Source organism: Odontesthes bonariensis, chromosome 17 (genome assembly GCF_027942865.1).
Source record: "Odontesthes bonariensis isolate fOdoBon6 chromosome 17, fOdoBon6.hap1, whole genome shotgun sequence".
Classification (NCBI taxonomy): domain Eukaryota; kingdom Metazoa; phylum Chordata; class Actinopteri; order Atheriniformes; family Atherinopsidae; genus Odontesthes; species Odontesthes bonariensis.
In genome coordinates, this window is record NC_134522.1 from 1,634,819 (window position 1) to 1,652,101 (window position 17,283).

The following is a 17,283-nucleotide window of genomic DNA, read 5'->3' on the forward strand; positions in this document are numbered from 1 at the left end:
AATAATTTACGATTAATTTACTAATTAATTTACTATTTAATTTATTATTATTGTAAAATAATAATATTATAAAATAGTTTTACAATTATTGTCAAATACAGTCGGATACTGTTGTAAATCCACCGTAAATATACAGCAATTCGTTACAGTGTGGGCTAAAAAGCTACTTATTTAGGATTGCTTTTAATACCCAGTAATATGATGGCACTTTTATCTTATTTTATCTTATTTTGTTGTATTTTATTGCTTTCACTGTTCTTTTTTTGTTTTTATTTGTTTTTACTTCTTCTTCTCTTTATTTATTACCTGTTTTAAAGCACTCTGGTACACCGTAAGGATCGTCTGTAAAGGGCTGAATAAATAAACAACATTTACATGTAAGAAATCAGCACTCTCGCCGGCCGTATCTCGGCGTGCACGAGCGCAGAAATGATCCGGCATCCATCGTGTTTGATGGAGCGCTGAATAAGCTTTGCCTTTAATCCGCTGCGTCACCTGACGCCTGCAGATGTGAGGGAAGACTCGTCCAACACAAAATACCGGCGCGATTTGAGAGCTGCCGTCTGTGCCGGTGATAAAAACAATTACTTCCCAGCCTGCTCGTCTCCTGGCGCTGCTGTTGGTCACTTGCCAAGAGCTTGAGGTATTATTGAGATACCCGTTTTGTTCACTGAGCAAATGTCCTTCAACGTGATTGATTGGAGTTTGGACTCATAAACTGCGTGAAAGAGAAATATAATCCTGCACAGCACTTTTTCTTCTTCTCCTGCTGGATTTCAGGGCAGAAAAGATGCCAACATCCAAAGTTTCAAGTTGAGTTAAGTTTTCATGAATTGTACCTTTAAAAAAAAAAGACTTAAACCAAAAACCTTTTTTCAGTTCTAATCAGAATCCAAAGTACCAAAGCTGGCTGGAAGCTCAGGAACAGAACCAGTTAAAGTTAATGGGTGGACAGCTCCCCCAGTCCGTGGGTCAAAGTGGACCTGAGCAAGATTCTGTACCAAAAGCTGATTATGTGTTCATTGGTGCGAACCAGTAGAGACCAAATCTACACTTTTTGGTTTGCAAACAGACTCCTAAATGTGTGCATTAATGGGAAAGACAATCTTTTTAATGAGGTCTCTCTTTAAATGTGTGCATTAATGGGAAAGACAATCTTTTTAATGAGGTCTCTCTTTAAATGTGTGAAGAAGTTACAATGAAGAGACTTTAAATCACAAAACTGAAGAAAATGTAATCAATCACACAAAATAAAAGGATAAATAACAACATGTACAGCAGCCCCCAAAACATTTACACCTAAGTTTTTAGTAAAAAAAATAAATTTAACTAGTTTTGTTCAATAAAGTATAGAAATGTTGATGTTAGATCCATTAAAACACACAATTTTAGAGTATATATGCCAGTTTAAGGCCAGTTATAGTCCTGTTGCACCCCACTAAGAGTAACTACAGAAGTGTGATAAACCAAATCAAAAAAACCTTTGAAGGAAAGGCACCACAGCCAGGCAGATTAGCACTTTAAGCTAACATTCACTCTGGCTACAGCACAGAAAACTAAAGATCCCGGACACGCCCACATCTGGTTGCAGGCCAGCCTCTGTGCTGCAGAAACTTGGGTTAAGGAAAATAAGGTTTTTACTGTTCTGAAATAAATACAAGTGCAAGTTAAAATCTAGAAAATAAGGTGCAGAAATAACCATGATGAGTAATCTGCAGTGATGAGTTGTGAATCCTCTGCAGGACTCACCAGGCTTGGATTATATCCACCCCTACCCAAGTTTTTTTTTTTTTTTTACTTTATCAACAATTACATACATAACAAAACTGTTTAGCCAGGGGAAGAAGAAAAAAAAAAAATATATATATATATATATATATAACAGTATAAATGTACAAAGAAACGTATGGAAACATCATGCATAAAAAATGCATCACTGTAGAGAAAAACATTATTTAAATAAAACTTTTTCCAAAATAAAGCGTGTTTTTAAAGCCTTAGGCATTTCTAAACCATTGATGTCGGTGTTGTATTGATATAGTTCTTTAAAAACTAGTGTAAAATTTGGTTTGCTGCCAGTCCATTTCCTTTTGTGGATATGAAATTTATTAAGTTGTAAAAAAAAAATTTTTTTTTTCAATAATATTGTGTACATTCAACCAAAACATTTGACAATATAAACAATGAAACAATAAATGTTCAATAGATTCATCATACAAGCCACAGAAATCACAAGAGTATTTAATATCAATCTTTCTCATGTTTTTTTTGCTGGATCTATTTTGTGTATAATTTTATTTATTTATTTATTTATTTTTATTTCTCCTTTTAGATCAAGCCTAATGAGATATGACCCCACATATTGTTAGTAAGGTACATGGCCAACTGGGATTTTGAAACTCAGACTTTTTGTGTATAATTTTGAAAGATACTTCCTTGATCTTATTGTTTAGACAGAATTTATTACTGATCAACCACATTTTTTTCCATTCCACATCTCTACAAAGAGATTTTACCCCTACCCAAGTGAGCCCACATCCTGAAGTGCACCTAACCTGTGTTCTCTGTGCGTCAGGCACCATCTCAGTGAACAGCAGGAGGACCCCGTTCACAGCCAGCGGGGAGAGCGAGATCCTGGACCTGGAGGGCGACATGTACCTGGGGGGGCTTCCCAACGACCGCACCAACCTCATCCTTCCCACCGAGCTCTGGACGGCGATGCTCAACTACGGCTACGTGGGCTGCATCCGCGACCTGTTCATCGACGGCCGCAGCAAAGACATCCGGCAGATCGCCGAGGCGCAAAACGGCGCCGGCATCAAACCCTCGTGCAACAAGCAGCCGGGCAAGCAGTGCGAGAGCTACCCGTGCAAGAACCGCGGGGCCTGCAAGGAGGGCTGGAACCGGTTCATCTGCGACTGCACCGGCACCGGCTTCTGGTCGCGCACCTGCGAGAGAGGTAAACGTTTGGCTGTGCTGGTTCTGTGCGCTCTTAACCTTAGAACAGACCGATCTCCAAAGCAGTGTGACACACAAACACCTCATCCTGACTGAAAGCGAGCGAAACTGACGCAATACGACGACGAAATTTCGCGAGGGCGTCCTGATATGCAGATTTTATTGGTTCAGAAAGTATTCACTTGAAATTCAGGCTGTGTTCGAAACCACCTACTCCATACTACATACTCATCGATCAGACAGTATGCAGAGCGTTTACCCACAATGCATTTCGCTCCTGCCCGAGCTGAAATCAGCCGGCCTGAAGCTGATTTCCCTTAAGCTCTAAACTCTGTAAACTTTAGCAACATTTGAAACATTTTCAGGTGAGAAAGTAGTCGTTTAGATCCCCAACGTGTTGAAAACCTGACAAAATACCGGCTGTTTACAAGTTTGTTCCCACGAATTCGGCGCTACTAAAGCTAGCCGCAGTGAGCTAACGCACTTCCGGTTATTTTCACAAAATAAAATACCCGTTGCCTTTTATCATAGGGAAAGCCATTACCATACAATTGGTGCTTTTGTTTTGAAAACAGGAAGTAAACCTACCCTCGTTGTAGCTAGCTTGAAACTGCCGTTTTGACAGGAAATGACGATCGGCGACGTCACGTTACGTTGCATCTTGGGTAGTTTGAGTATGAGTAGTAACCTCATGATGCATACCCAACATTTCGGAGAATCTAGTATGCATCCGGGAACTTCTCGCTTACTCAAACTCGCTTACTAACTCAGAAAGTTAGTATGAGTAGCAGGAGAAGTATGCGTTTCCGAACACAGCCAGAGACCGAGGAGCACCTGTAGCAGTCTTTCTTTTTCGTTTCCGCAGCAGACACCAACAGACTTTTACAAAAATAAAACATGCGCTAATGCGCGATAAAATATTTATCGGCGTTAAATAATTAACAAGTTAACGCGATAATAACGAGTTAACACGCCCAGCCCTAATATTTATGTATGCAGACGGTTCAGGACTCGTCACCAAAGATTTGTAACATGCAGAAGGTCTTTGTTAAGCCGAGCTACGACGGTTCAGTAGTTTTTAATGACTAAACCTAACAAACTGAGAGCAAAAGTGCATAAAGAAACTCAAATCTACCAACAAACCCCTGCAGCCTCCTAAGTCTGACCGTATAAAAGCATGCTTACATGCTCCTGACACATCTCCGGTTAATGTGTGGAGAGTTCAGAGTTATGAGTCTCTTTATAAAACCTCCTCACAGATGCAGTGGGGCAACGACTGATTACCACAGCACAAAAACGTCCAGCATTGCAACATTCCTCCTCCTCTTCGTCGTCTCACCGCTGTCTGATTCAGCTGCTGAGCTCACTGTAGATATTTCTTGAAAAGAGACGCAAAAGAACCTCTAATCCATTCACTGCTGACACACATGTTTATTTTCCACATGTAAATCTGTCTCGTACCCACCACGGAGCGTCTCTCAGGGACGTTTCCACAGAGCTGAAATGCATCCCAGAGAGAATATTCAGTTACGGACTCTTTGTTGGCAGACTCGTGCAGTTTGGAGCTTATGTTAAGCTGCACCGGCATCCAATGAGGTTTACTTTTAAAAGATAAAGTTGCTGCAGTGACACAGACCAGCATTTATTGGATCCCCTCCATCTGAGGAGACAAAAAAAATTATAACCGGGTTGGTCATCGTATGGCTGCTCGTGCAGTTTGAAACATTCTTAATGACTTTTAGGCACATTTGACCGGTTGAAATAAAGATGAAGGCTGTGTTCGAAACCGCATACTTCTCCTGCTACTCCTACTAACTTTCTGAGTTAGTAAGCGAGTTTTAGTAAGCGAGAAGTTCCCGGATGCATACTAGATTCTCTGAAATGTTGGGTGTGCATCATGAGGTTACTACTCATACTCAAACTACCCAAGATGCAACGTAACGTGACGTCGCCGATCGTCATTTCCTGTCAAAACGGCAGTTTCAAGCTAGCTACAACAAGGGTAGGTTCACTTCCTGTTTTCAAAACAAAAGCACCAATTGTATGGTAATGGCTTTCCCTATGATAAAAGGCAACTGGTATTTTATTTTGTGAAAATAACCGGAAGTGCGTTAGCTCACTGCGGCTAGCTTTAGTAGCGCCGAATTCGTGGGAACAAAATTGTAAACAGCCGGTATTTTGTCAGGTTTTCAACACGTTGGGGATCTAAACGACTACTTTCTCTCCTGAAAATGTTTCAAATGTTGCTAAAGTTTACAGAGTTTAGAGCTTAAGGAAAATCAGCTTCAGGCCGGCTGGGAGGAGCGAAATGCATTGTGGGTAAACGCTCTGCATACTGTCTGATCGATCAGTATGCAGAATGTAGTATGCGGTTTCGAACACAGCCAAAACCTCTGAGGGGTCCTCGTTCTCCATTAAAATTCAGCGAATGAACAGAAGTTCCTCAGGATTCATTGCTCCATCAATTATTTTTAGGGCTGGGTGAGTAAACTCGTTATTATCGCGCTAACTTATTAATTATTTAACGCCGATAAATATTTTATTGCGCATTAACGCAGGTTTTATTATTGTAAAAGTCTGTTGAATGCATCACATTCACACAGTTACAGCAAACACCACGAAGCATGGAGTGATAAAATAAAGATAAACTAGCAGCTAACATCACCGCTACAGGTGTGAAGCTAACGGAGCTAACCGTGTTATCAAAACAGCAAGAGTCGACTTAAGTCCAAGTCACAGTGACTCGAGTCCCATCTCTGGTAAAAAGTAACGTAGGTTAGAGAGTGTGTGTGCGGTATTACACAAGCATAAAGGTCATAAAGGTCTGAATTTGGGATTAAGTTTGGTGAGGGTCAGATGAAGTGGTATTGGGGCCTTGTTATGCCTCCTCGGTGCAGGGTAATGAAGGCTTATAAGTCCCTCCACCCTTTGGATGCCAACCCGCCGTTGGTCGTTGGCTCTGACTTCAAACAGTTTGTCCAATGAAATAAAGACCTAATGAGTCCAGTAATGGAGCTGAGGATATATATCGCTGCTCTTATAAAGAAATAAATCACAATTCGTACTCGTGATATGAACCCATTCTCTTTTCGGTCTAATTACCTTGATTTATAGGACGTAGATTGGGTCCAACTTAGAGGAGCATCACACCTGTGGTTCAAGTCATAGAAATAGTAATAGTTCCTGGTCATCTTTATCATCATTACTCTGTATTTATTTATTTAAGTTCCCTGAACTTTATGGATGCTGCCTGATCCAATTCTTTTTGTGTGAAATCTGGAGTTTATATCTCATCTGGCCAATACGAAAGAAGGAGTTTGAACTCTTTTGTTTTACATTCAAGTTTTGGTCAATAGAAATATGTGTAAAAGTAGGAAACCCTTTTGGTTTTAACAGCAGTTTTAACAAAGTTAACCAACGACTGGGCTCGTAGTTTTTGGTGTGTTGCCAGGCAGGGTTCACACATCTCCATCTCGGTTATTGGAAGAGGAATTTTGAGGAATTTTTGCACTCCAGCACTGGAAGAAGCTGGGACACATCAGCTCAGGCAAAGTAAACGGAGAGCTGTCTGAACCGGGTTCCTTTGCTGGGTTCTTTTCACGGACCTTCGGTGCTTTAATGCACTGGAAAAAATGCCCCTCCAAAAGTAAGAAAAACAACAAATAAAAGACGTTTTTGCTTGAAATAAGCAAAAAAAATCTGCCAATGGAACTAGTGAAAATCGGCTTGTCAAGATTTCTTGAAATAAAATGTGATATTTAGGACTTTTGAGATAAAAGTGATCTTGAAATTAGCTTAAAAACCTCTTCAAATGAAAAAAAAAAGCTTGTTTCATATGATATGTGACTCAAAACAATTTGTTTTCAAGACTTTTTCATTTAACAAGATATTCCAGATGTATCGTCTTCAAACAAGTCCCTATATCTGGCTGAAATAGAGCTTGTTAGGCAGTTGTGTCTCATATTAAGTGTAATGAGATACTCAATGAGACAAATATACTTGGTAAGACTTTGATTTTTTTCCAGTGTGGGGCTGTTTTTGGAAGGATTTAATCTGTATTTGCTGCATTGGTGAGGCTGTTAGAACAGATTAAAGGTCAGGTGTTGTGTTTTTAATGCCGATGCAAGCCATACAGAATATTTATCAGCATTTTGGATACATGAACGTGTGCAGGTTGCTTTTTGTCTACTTTCTCCAAACATGCAGAGCCCATTAACTCCGGCAGTAGTCATGTTAGGAGGCTCCAGCAGCTTCACTGAGGCTGAGCAGCAGCAGCGAGCCGAGTGCTGGAGATGGAGGCAACGACCAATTTGCATATATATAGATCATATGGAATGAACAAAAGGTGTAGAGTTACATCTCAGCTATTTTAAGGCATGGAGGGATTACTGTTAAAGAAAAAAATAGATATGTAAGAAGAGAGATAAGATTTAAAGGGTTTAATCGGTTTAAAACAATAATACTAATAAGTTCCTGTTTCTCTTTATTATTATTATTCCGCCAGTTTTTGGCACCTAACTACTCCTGCATACTTTCAGCTGTTTCTACAATTTTGTTATAAAAACGTTCAGCTCTTTCGGCACATTCCTGCTACCATTTTTGGTGTTTGTAACTTTTACACTTTTTAAGATATTCAACTTTTATTCAAATTTTTCCTTCATTCAAATGAATAGAAACTGCTTTCAGCTCTTCCAAATCATCTCCCTCTTTCCAACCTAACTATATCTGCATGCTTTCAGCTAGAGACACCATTCAAACTTTAAATGGGTCACAAGACATTCAGCTATTACCAATTGTTTCAGCTTTTTCAAATCTTCAGCCAATTTTGAAATATGACAGTTTCAAAAACATGAACATTTTGCTCCTTCTTGATTTTTATGAATGAGCACACAGTTCAGTGCGTGCTGATCAGTTTCAAATATTTCAGTTCTTTCAAACAAATTCCTCTAACTTTCATACAGTTTAACTTAGAGAAATAAATTATACCTTAAAATGTAGGAAGAATTGTCCTCTTTCAGCCAATGTAACTACTAAAGAGCTCACATTTACAGAATTTCAGCTATGAGCCTTGAACCAAAATCAACCTCTCAAATTCTCTGACTAACTCCAATGTTAAGTTTGGTAGTTCACAAAAATCACAAAATTCCTTCAACCAATACCTCAGCAACCGTTTTTACTGCTAATTTTCAGCTTTTGTAGCACGGTCAGCTATCCCCATTCAGCTCATAAGCATTCTCATGCTGTTTGGCAGGAACAGCTCTTTCTGTTTAACTGTTTAAGTTTGTCTGAAGTCTGTTCCTGAAGAAGGGGGATGAAGGTCTTCTTCGGGTTGGTTCTAACACGACAGCGTCAGTCAATCTGAAGTGAATCAATCCTTTGGGCACACTCTGCTGAGACCATCCAACATGCAGGTCATTACACACCGACGCAGCTGCATCCAAGAAATATGACGTGTCAGAGCTAATCTGACAGCCCACATCAGACATGTAATGAGAACCTAAATTGTGTTTATTACAGCACTCCTTAAATGTGACACCTTGTCAATTAGACATCAGTCACAGCCGCCCTGCTCTGACCAAACTCAGCCGTTTAGTTCATGTGCAGATGGTGAACACACTGGAGAAAATGCCCCTCCAAAAATAAGTAAAAAAACAACAAATAAAAGACGTTTTTGCTTGAAATAAGCAAAAAAATCTGCCAATGGAACTAGTGAAAATCGGCTTGTCAAGATTTCTTGAAATAAAATGTGATATTTTAGCCTGGGAATTCCCATGCTGCTTTGCGCTCGATTTCATTCTCACTGCAAAGGCAGCCTGGAAACCACCGCCCTTATTTTTGCTAGAGTTTGGGAACCAATCACAGAACGGGGGGGGCAGCAAGACGATGACAACGTCTATGCGCTACACCGAAGCTTGTAGAGCGTTAATCCAACATGACAGCGGACACAACGTTACCGTTCGATGCAGCCTTAGAAAGTGTTTCGGAGTAGATTCACCCTGGGGTCATTTGAACCGTGACATCCAGCCAAGTAGCCCACCCGCAGTTTTTTTGATATTGGCTGAACATCAGCTGAGTTACAGAGTTATCCCGAATAGCTTAGTACAAGCGCTAACGGACCCTGGTCCGTATCTCCAAAATGACCACACTAAAATCACATGTCATGACACCAAACTTCTACAGTAGTACAAATATGGTCTGTACTCACAAAACGATGCATTTGGAAGTTTGTACATAGTCCAGGAGTTTATTATTATCAACAACACAAGCCTGATAGCTTTTCTGCTGCTAAAGCTTCGTTAACGTCACTTCTGGGAGCTGGGAGCTTCAAAGTAAGATGAGGGTTGATCTACTACTGTAGACAACAAAGCAAGGCTGCTCAATTTCTCCATTATTAAAATAAATTCACAACTCTACAACATAAAAATTCATGTAGAATATAGCATATAGGCCTACTTTGTTGTCAATTTAAGTAGCTTAGAGCGCAAGTTTACTTTTATTTTCCATTTTTTTCTTCTTCCTCGTCGAATTTCTGTCGTCATCTGGTATAAGTGATACAATTGGCTATGAATCGCGCGCAAAGCAGCATGGGAAGAAACTGACGTCATTTGATAGACATTCGTAGCGCCCAATAAACGGCTCTAGGCATTCGTAAACCACGCCTCAAATACGAGAAAATGCACACCTAGTTCCCAGACCACCATCTCATCGAGATTGTGGACGCGTCAGCCAGGCTAGTGATATTTAGGACTTTTGAGATAAAAGTGATCTTGAAGTTAGCTTAAAAACCTCTTGAAATGTAAAAAAAAAGCTTGTTTCATATGATTTGTGACTCAAAACAATTTGTTTTCAAGACTTTCTCATTTAACAAGATATTCCAGATGTATCGTCTTCAAACAAGTCTCTATATCTGGCTGAAATAGAACTTGTTAGGCAGTTGTGTCTCATATTAAGTGTAATGAGATATTTGGACTAGAAATGAGACAAATATACTTGGTAAGACTTTTTTCCAGTGCACGCAGGTTCACAAAGAAAAGACGCGATTTAAGTCTTCTTCTTTCTAAAATCTGGTGATTAAGAAATATTACCTCGTGCAAATACTGTGAGAATAAGATTGTCTGTCGATATGTATAGTTCCTCGGACACAACTCGTCCAAATAAAACACACAAAGCTGCTGACACTTAGTTCATCCCACGGTAAAAATGTCCATGATGTCATTCTTTATGCTGCTGCTCAAACCCTGTGACCAGAGGTGAGGAGTGAAGTTGGAGCGGTAAAGTGAAAGTTTAATTTTTTTTTTTAGCTTGGCCACTTGGAGGTCATGGCTTGAAGAGGCCGAGATGCAACCCTGAGATTCCCAAACAAAGACACTCTGCACCTCAACATCCTGTCACTGAACACTGGGGCTGTAGCGTTACACTAATCTCACGATACGATACACTTACATCGTTTTCTGGGGGTAAAAAAGGGACAGTGTGATTTGACATGAATCGTCGCTGAAGGCATTGTATTGTATTACCTTAATGTTCTGTGTTTTCACTAATTGTAACGTCTTTGATTTTTCAATAAAGTTTGCTTTAAAAAAAAAAAAAAAAAAATCGATACTCGCGGCTGAAAAATCGATCTTTATCGGGAAACGAAATATCGATATATATATCGCAGTATCGATAAAATTGCTCAGCCCTACTGAACACCAGAAACGGGCTCAGTGACAGCAGCTCTGACGTGTGCTCCAACACACACCGTTAAAGTGTTTACCAAGGAAATGCCAAAGCTTTCAAACCATTCTTACAACATATATTCATCCACAGATTAAACACCTGTGAAATCTGATAAGATCCAATGCGACAGCTCTGCCTCATATTCTCTTACAAAGCATCTGTGTGTTGCAGTTTCTGCTGACACTCCAAAAGGTGACACTTCTGCCACATGTTTCCTCTTTAAATCCCGGTGGATGATGTCGTACTGGACTGTATTACACTTAAACGTGTTCCTAACGTTGCATGTTGTAGTTATTTGTGTAACTGTTGAAGATCTGGTGGGACATTAAGTCCTTTTTATTAAATCTTTGTTCTGCCCTCACATTTTTCTCTCATACCGATGGACTTTGTCTCCACCTGGTGGCCATTAGGGGGCACTACAGCAGCCTAATCACGCAGTTAAACTGAGCAAAGGGACGTTTAGAGGACACGAAATGCCACAGCACATTATTAGATCATTTATCATATTAAGTTATTGTGACAGGAAAAATAATCACATCTGATTGATGCCACCAGAATGCGAGAAAATAAAAGCGGGTCCTGCTGAAGGCTGGATGAAGTGAAACAGAGATCATGATATCCTGCGGCGTTGACAGCATATTTGATGGGATCTGGAGCACGGAAGACCTTAAAGCAACCTCCAGAAATAACCTTTTTTATTCTCCCTTAAGGTGTAGAATTGGCATTAGGTGCGATCTTTTCTTTTTTCCGGATGCTGGCAGTAGAAAGATCAATAAGTAAAGATGGGCTCTTTGTGTGCGGTGATCTTTGCATGCGAGACAAAAGCTTTAAGTTTTAGTTAATTATCTCTGAGAACTCTAAAGATAGGACTGCACGTGGGCAGCCATGCATGCGTATCACATCCAGAACCCTCTGATTTCTGATGAAGGTTAAATCCTCACCGATGGACGCATTGAAGGGACTCTGACCGTGCAATGAATAAAGCTAAACACGTGTAAATGAACTCTTTTTCTCATTAATTGTTTGTGTGACAGACGCAGAGAGAGTTTACAGAATGAATTGCAGCATTTTGTAGCTTTACTGCTAATTTCCAACATCTTGAGGGGCATTTATAATAAGATGTTTACAGACTGAATTAAACTGCGGTTGACCTTGTAACATAACGGACATACGCACACATATCCATACAGCTCCCATTAAAAACATGCTAACTCGGGCTGGGTGAGTTAACTCGTTATTATCGCGTTAACTCGCTAATTATTTAACGCCGATAAATATTTTATCTCGCATTAACGCAGGTTTTATTATTGTAAAAGTCTGTTGAATGCATCACATTCACACAGTTACAGCAAACACCACGAAGCATGGAGGAACAAAATAAATATTAAACTAGCAGCTAACATCACCGCTACAGGTCTGAAGTTAATGGAGCTACTTCCTGTTTTACTCATTTCAACATAAAAGCACGTATTTCAAAATAAATGTAAAAAAAACTCTTGCATTTTCAGCCAAGTTGAATTGTCTTCTCAGCGTAGTAGTTCCAGCCTAAAATATCACTTAAAGGCAAAACACACAACTGATAGCAGCAAGTCATTCAAGGAAACAGACAGTGGAGCGAGGCTTCTACATAAAAACTACAGAAAGATGCTGATGTTAAAAGTGTGTTTGCACAACAAATGTTATGGCACTTTCATTCATATGGCTGCACATTTAGAATAAAGCTAAATGCTAAAAGCTATACGCTACTTTTGGATTCATTTTTGGATTCTGCGTACAAATGCGATTAATCGTAATTAATCAGGGAAATCATGTGATTAATTAGATTAAAGAGCACAGGCTAACTCCTAAGTTAGCACAGGCTAACTCCAGGTTAGCACAGGCTAACTCCAGGTTAGCACAGGCTAACTCCTAGGTTAGCACAGGCTAACTCTAGGTTAGCACAGGCTAACTCTAGGTTAGCACAGGCTAACTCCAGGTTAGCACAGGCTAACTCCTCTCTGCTGCTGGCTTCCTCCCACAGAGGCCTCCATCCTCTCCTACGACGGCAGCATGTACATGAAGGTGGTGATGCCGACCATCATGCACACCGAGGCCGAGGACGTGTCCCTGCGCTTCCGCTCCCAGCGGGCCTACGGCCTCCTCATGGCCACCACCTCCCAGGACTCCGCTGACACGCTCCGGCTGGAGTTGGACGGGAGTCGCGTTAAGCTCACAGTCAACTTAGGTATCGTATGTCTCACCCACCTCCCATCTGCCTCCACCTCCCACCGTCACCGTGAAATGGTTTAACGCTGAGCGGTAACGTCTCCGGTCCTCTGCTTTCCCTCTCTGTGACATCACCCCCTCATCCCTGTGATCTTCTACGGTTTCTGCCAGATTAAGAACATACTGTAGATTAAACTGTTGATATTTTTGCATGGACACAAATATTAGTGAATACAGGTGTTAACTGATAACTAATTAGGCTGTGTTCGAAACCGCATACTGCATACTACATACTACATACTACATACTGCATACTGCATACTACATACTGCATACTACATACTACCTACTACATACCGCATACTACATACTGCATACTACATACTGCATACTGCATACTACATACTGCATACTGCATATCGCATACTACATACTGCATACTGCATACTACATACTGCATACTACATACTGCATACTACATACCGCATACTACATACTGCATACTACGTACTGCATACTGCATACTACATACCGCATACTACATACTGCATACTACGTACTGCATACTGCATACTACATACCGCATACTGCATACTACATACCGCATACTGCATACTGCATACTGCATACCGCATACTACATACTGCATACTACATACCGCATACTGCATACTACATACCGCATACTGCATACTACATACCGCATACTGCATACTGCATACCGCATACTACATACTGCATACTGCATACTGCATACCGCATACTACATACTGCATACTACATACCGCATACTACATACCGCATACTACATACCGCATACTACATACCGCATACTGCATACCGCATACTACATACCGCATACTACATACCGCATACTGCATACCGCATACTGCATACCGCATACCGCATACTACATACCGCATACTACATACCGCATACTATATACCGCATACTACATACCGCATACTACATACTACACACTACATACTGCATACTGCATACTACATACTACATACTACATACTGCATACTACATACCGCATACTACATACCGCATACTACATACTGCATACTACGTACCGCATACTGCATACTACATACCGCATACTGCATACTACATACTACATACCGCATACTGCATACTGCATACTACATACCGCATACTGCATACTACATACTACATACTGCATACTGCATACTACATACCGCATACTACATACCGCATACTACATACTGCATACTGCATACTACATACTACATACCGCATACTATATACCGCATACTACATACTGCATACTACATACCACATACTACATACTGCATACTACATACTGCATACTGCATACTACATACTACATACTACATACTACATACTGCATACTACATACCGCATACTACATACCGCATACTACATACCGCATACTACATACCGCATACTACATACCGCATACTACATACCGCATACTACATACCGCATACTACATACTACATACTGCATACCGCATACTACATACCGCATACCGCCTACTACATACCGCATACTACATACCGCATACTACATACCGCATACTACATACTACATACTGCATACCGCATACTACATACCGCATACTACATACCGCATACTACATACTGCATACTACATACCGCATACCACATACTGCATACCGCATACTGCATACCGCATACTACATACCGCATACTACATACTGCATACTGCATACTACATACCGCATACTACATACTACATACCGCATACCACATACTACATTCTACATACCGCATACCACATACTGCATACTGCATACTACATACCGCATACTACATACTGCATACTACATACTGCATACTGCATACTGCATACTACATACCGCATACTACATACCGCATACTACATACTGCATACTGCATACTACATACTGCATACTGCATACTACATACCGCATACTACATACTGCATACTGCATACTACATACCGCATACTACATACTGCATACTACATACCGCATACTACATACTGCATACTACATACTGCATACTACATACCGCATACTACATACCGCATACTACATACTGCATACTGCATACTACATACCGCATACTACATACCGCATACTACATACTGCATACTGCATACTACATACTGCATACTGCATACTACATACCGCATACTACATACTGCATACTGCATACTACATACCGCATACTACATACTGCATACTACATACCGCATACTACATACTGCATACTACATACCGCATACTACATACCGCATACTACATACTATATATTGCATACTACATACTACATACAACGTACTACATACTGCATACTACATACCGCATACTACATACCGCATACTACATACTATATATTGCATACTACATACTACATACAACATACTACATACTGCATACTACATACTACATACTGCATACTACATACTGCATACTATATACTACATACTATATACTACATACTACATACAACATAGTACATACTGCATACTACATACTACATACAACATAGTACATACTGCATACTACATACTACATACTACATACTGCATACTACCCTCGTTGTAGCTAGCTTGAAACTGCCGTTTTGACAGGAAATGAAGATCAGCGACGTCACGTTACGTTGCATCTTGGGTAGTTTGAGTATGAGTAGAATAGAATAGAAAAATACTTTGTTTATAGTAGTAACCTCATGATGCATATCCAACATTTCGGAGAATCTAGTATGCATCCGGGATCTTCTCGCTGACTAAAACTGGCATACTAACTCAAAAAGTTAGTAGGAGTAGTATCCGGTTTCGAACACAGCGTAAATGTTTGTGAATGTGTGTTAACTGGATAACTTCTTAGACTCATATTTGAAGCAGGAAGCCATCTTTCTGTCAGAAGTTGCAGCACAATAAGCAGAACACATGTACAGACTCAGATGTAGCTCCTAACTTATGAGTTTCGGTGCATCCGACGGCAGAATATTCCTCAGTTTTCTCACTAACCTCAGCTTTGTGTCTGACATGAAGCCATTTCTCTCACCCTCCTGTTATTCTGTGTGTCTTTCGTTTGCTAACGATGGTACCTTTAACCGAACTGTGTGCTTTTTCAGCATCTTGTTCTTTTTTTCGTTTACCCCGTCAGCTCCATTTCTCCATCATGCTTTGTCAAAAGATGGTATTCACCCCTTCAAAGGCCTTAAGCCTGCGGCCCGTCAGGCGAACAGCCCGAGAACAGAGCCCAGCTAAACCTGCAGCTGGCTGCGACCCCACTGCTTCCAAACACCAACTCCAATTTTATTTTTAACGCTGAAAACAACCAGACGATCAAATCTAGCCACAAACCTAGAGTAATTTGAATTAAACGTAAGAATTCTAGCAGAGTTCACAGACTTTAGCTGGTTTACTCATCACATTTAGATCAAAGTTTCGCTGTTTGCATTAATAAATGTAAAACATATCCGGAACTTGAGTAAAAATACTGCCCCACAGGCCCGTTTTGTTAGCGTATAAACACTCAGACTCAGCCTCCGAAGCAGCTCAGCGCCACAGAAAGACGTAGCGTAGCGTCTGGGGATCCTGTGCCTCTGCACGGTGCTGGTGCTGATTGGATCGCGGCTGTTTGCTCCCACTTTTCTGTTGCGGTTGACGACACATGAAACCACCAGCCACATGGCGACCAGCCCACGCTGTTGTTGTGGTCTCAGACCACGTAATTTCACAAAATTCTCTTAGATGTAACTTTCTTTTGCTGTTTGAAATAAAATCAAACTGTATTTCTGACTTTTCCTCACGTGAAAAACACTTAAAACAGTCAAAACCGTCAGCGTTGGGTTGGAAAAGCCAAGTTGCTGGTCCAATAAGTGGCCATTTTACTATTAAAAACTCTTGTTAGTGACAAAATAAAACCAATCTTTTTACCTTTGTTCTGTACTCAATGATGTAATGTTCCATGTTACCACGATTATTTGGCGGAAAGTTTAAATGTAAACACCCAGAGGAATGAAATGGCCGCCCTCCTGCATGTGTACGTCCCCGGAAGGGTGGACTTTTTGTTTTTGGATGTCTGCAGCAGTAACCTTGAAGGATGCAATTTCATCTGTCATTTATTCTTCCCCATCTAGACTGTATCAGGATAAACTGTAACTCCAGTAAGTTAACACTCAAGTTTCATTTTGCTCTCTATGTTGATGGTATATTGTTGATTGTTTGTTTTTGTTTTTCTGCACCAACTTCCACCTTTTCTTGATATTATAAAGTGGAGTTTGAGGAGTTCAGAACAGACTTTTTTAACACTAAACTCTGTTTTTCTGCTTAGCTAAGTGAAGCCTTTCTGACGCCGTCAGTGAGAGACGACATAATGTGCCTTCAGATATATTTTTATTCTGTTTTCTACGGT

The 17,283-nt window shown here is 40.4% G+C and overlaps 1 protein-coding gene across 5 annotated transcripts in view; it reads left to right on the top strand.

Moving 5' to 3' along the window:
• LOC142366229 (neurexin-3a-like) overlaps positions 1-17,283 on the top strand; it is a 126,014-nt gene that overhangs the window by 36,339 nt on the left and 72,392 nt on the right. For 4 of the 5 annotated variants that reach the window (XR_012766752.1, XR_012766753.1, XM_075448055.1 and 1 more), the window contains exons 5-7: positions 2,576-2,959; positions 12,698-12,901; positions 17,009-17,035. Coding sequence is in view for 3 of the 5 variants with exons in the window: in XM_075448055.1 (XP_075304170.1) it covers positions 2,576-2,959; positions 12,698-12,901; positions 17,009-17,035 (615 nt within the window). In the remaining 2 variants the exon portion in view is untranslated. The remainder of the gene's footprint in view (positions 1-2,575; positions 2,960-12,697; positions 12,902-17,008; positions 17,036-17,283) is intronic. The other variant, XM_075448057.1, reaches the window with a different exon arrangement.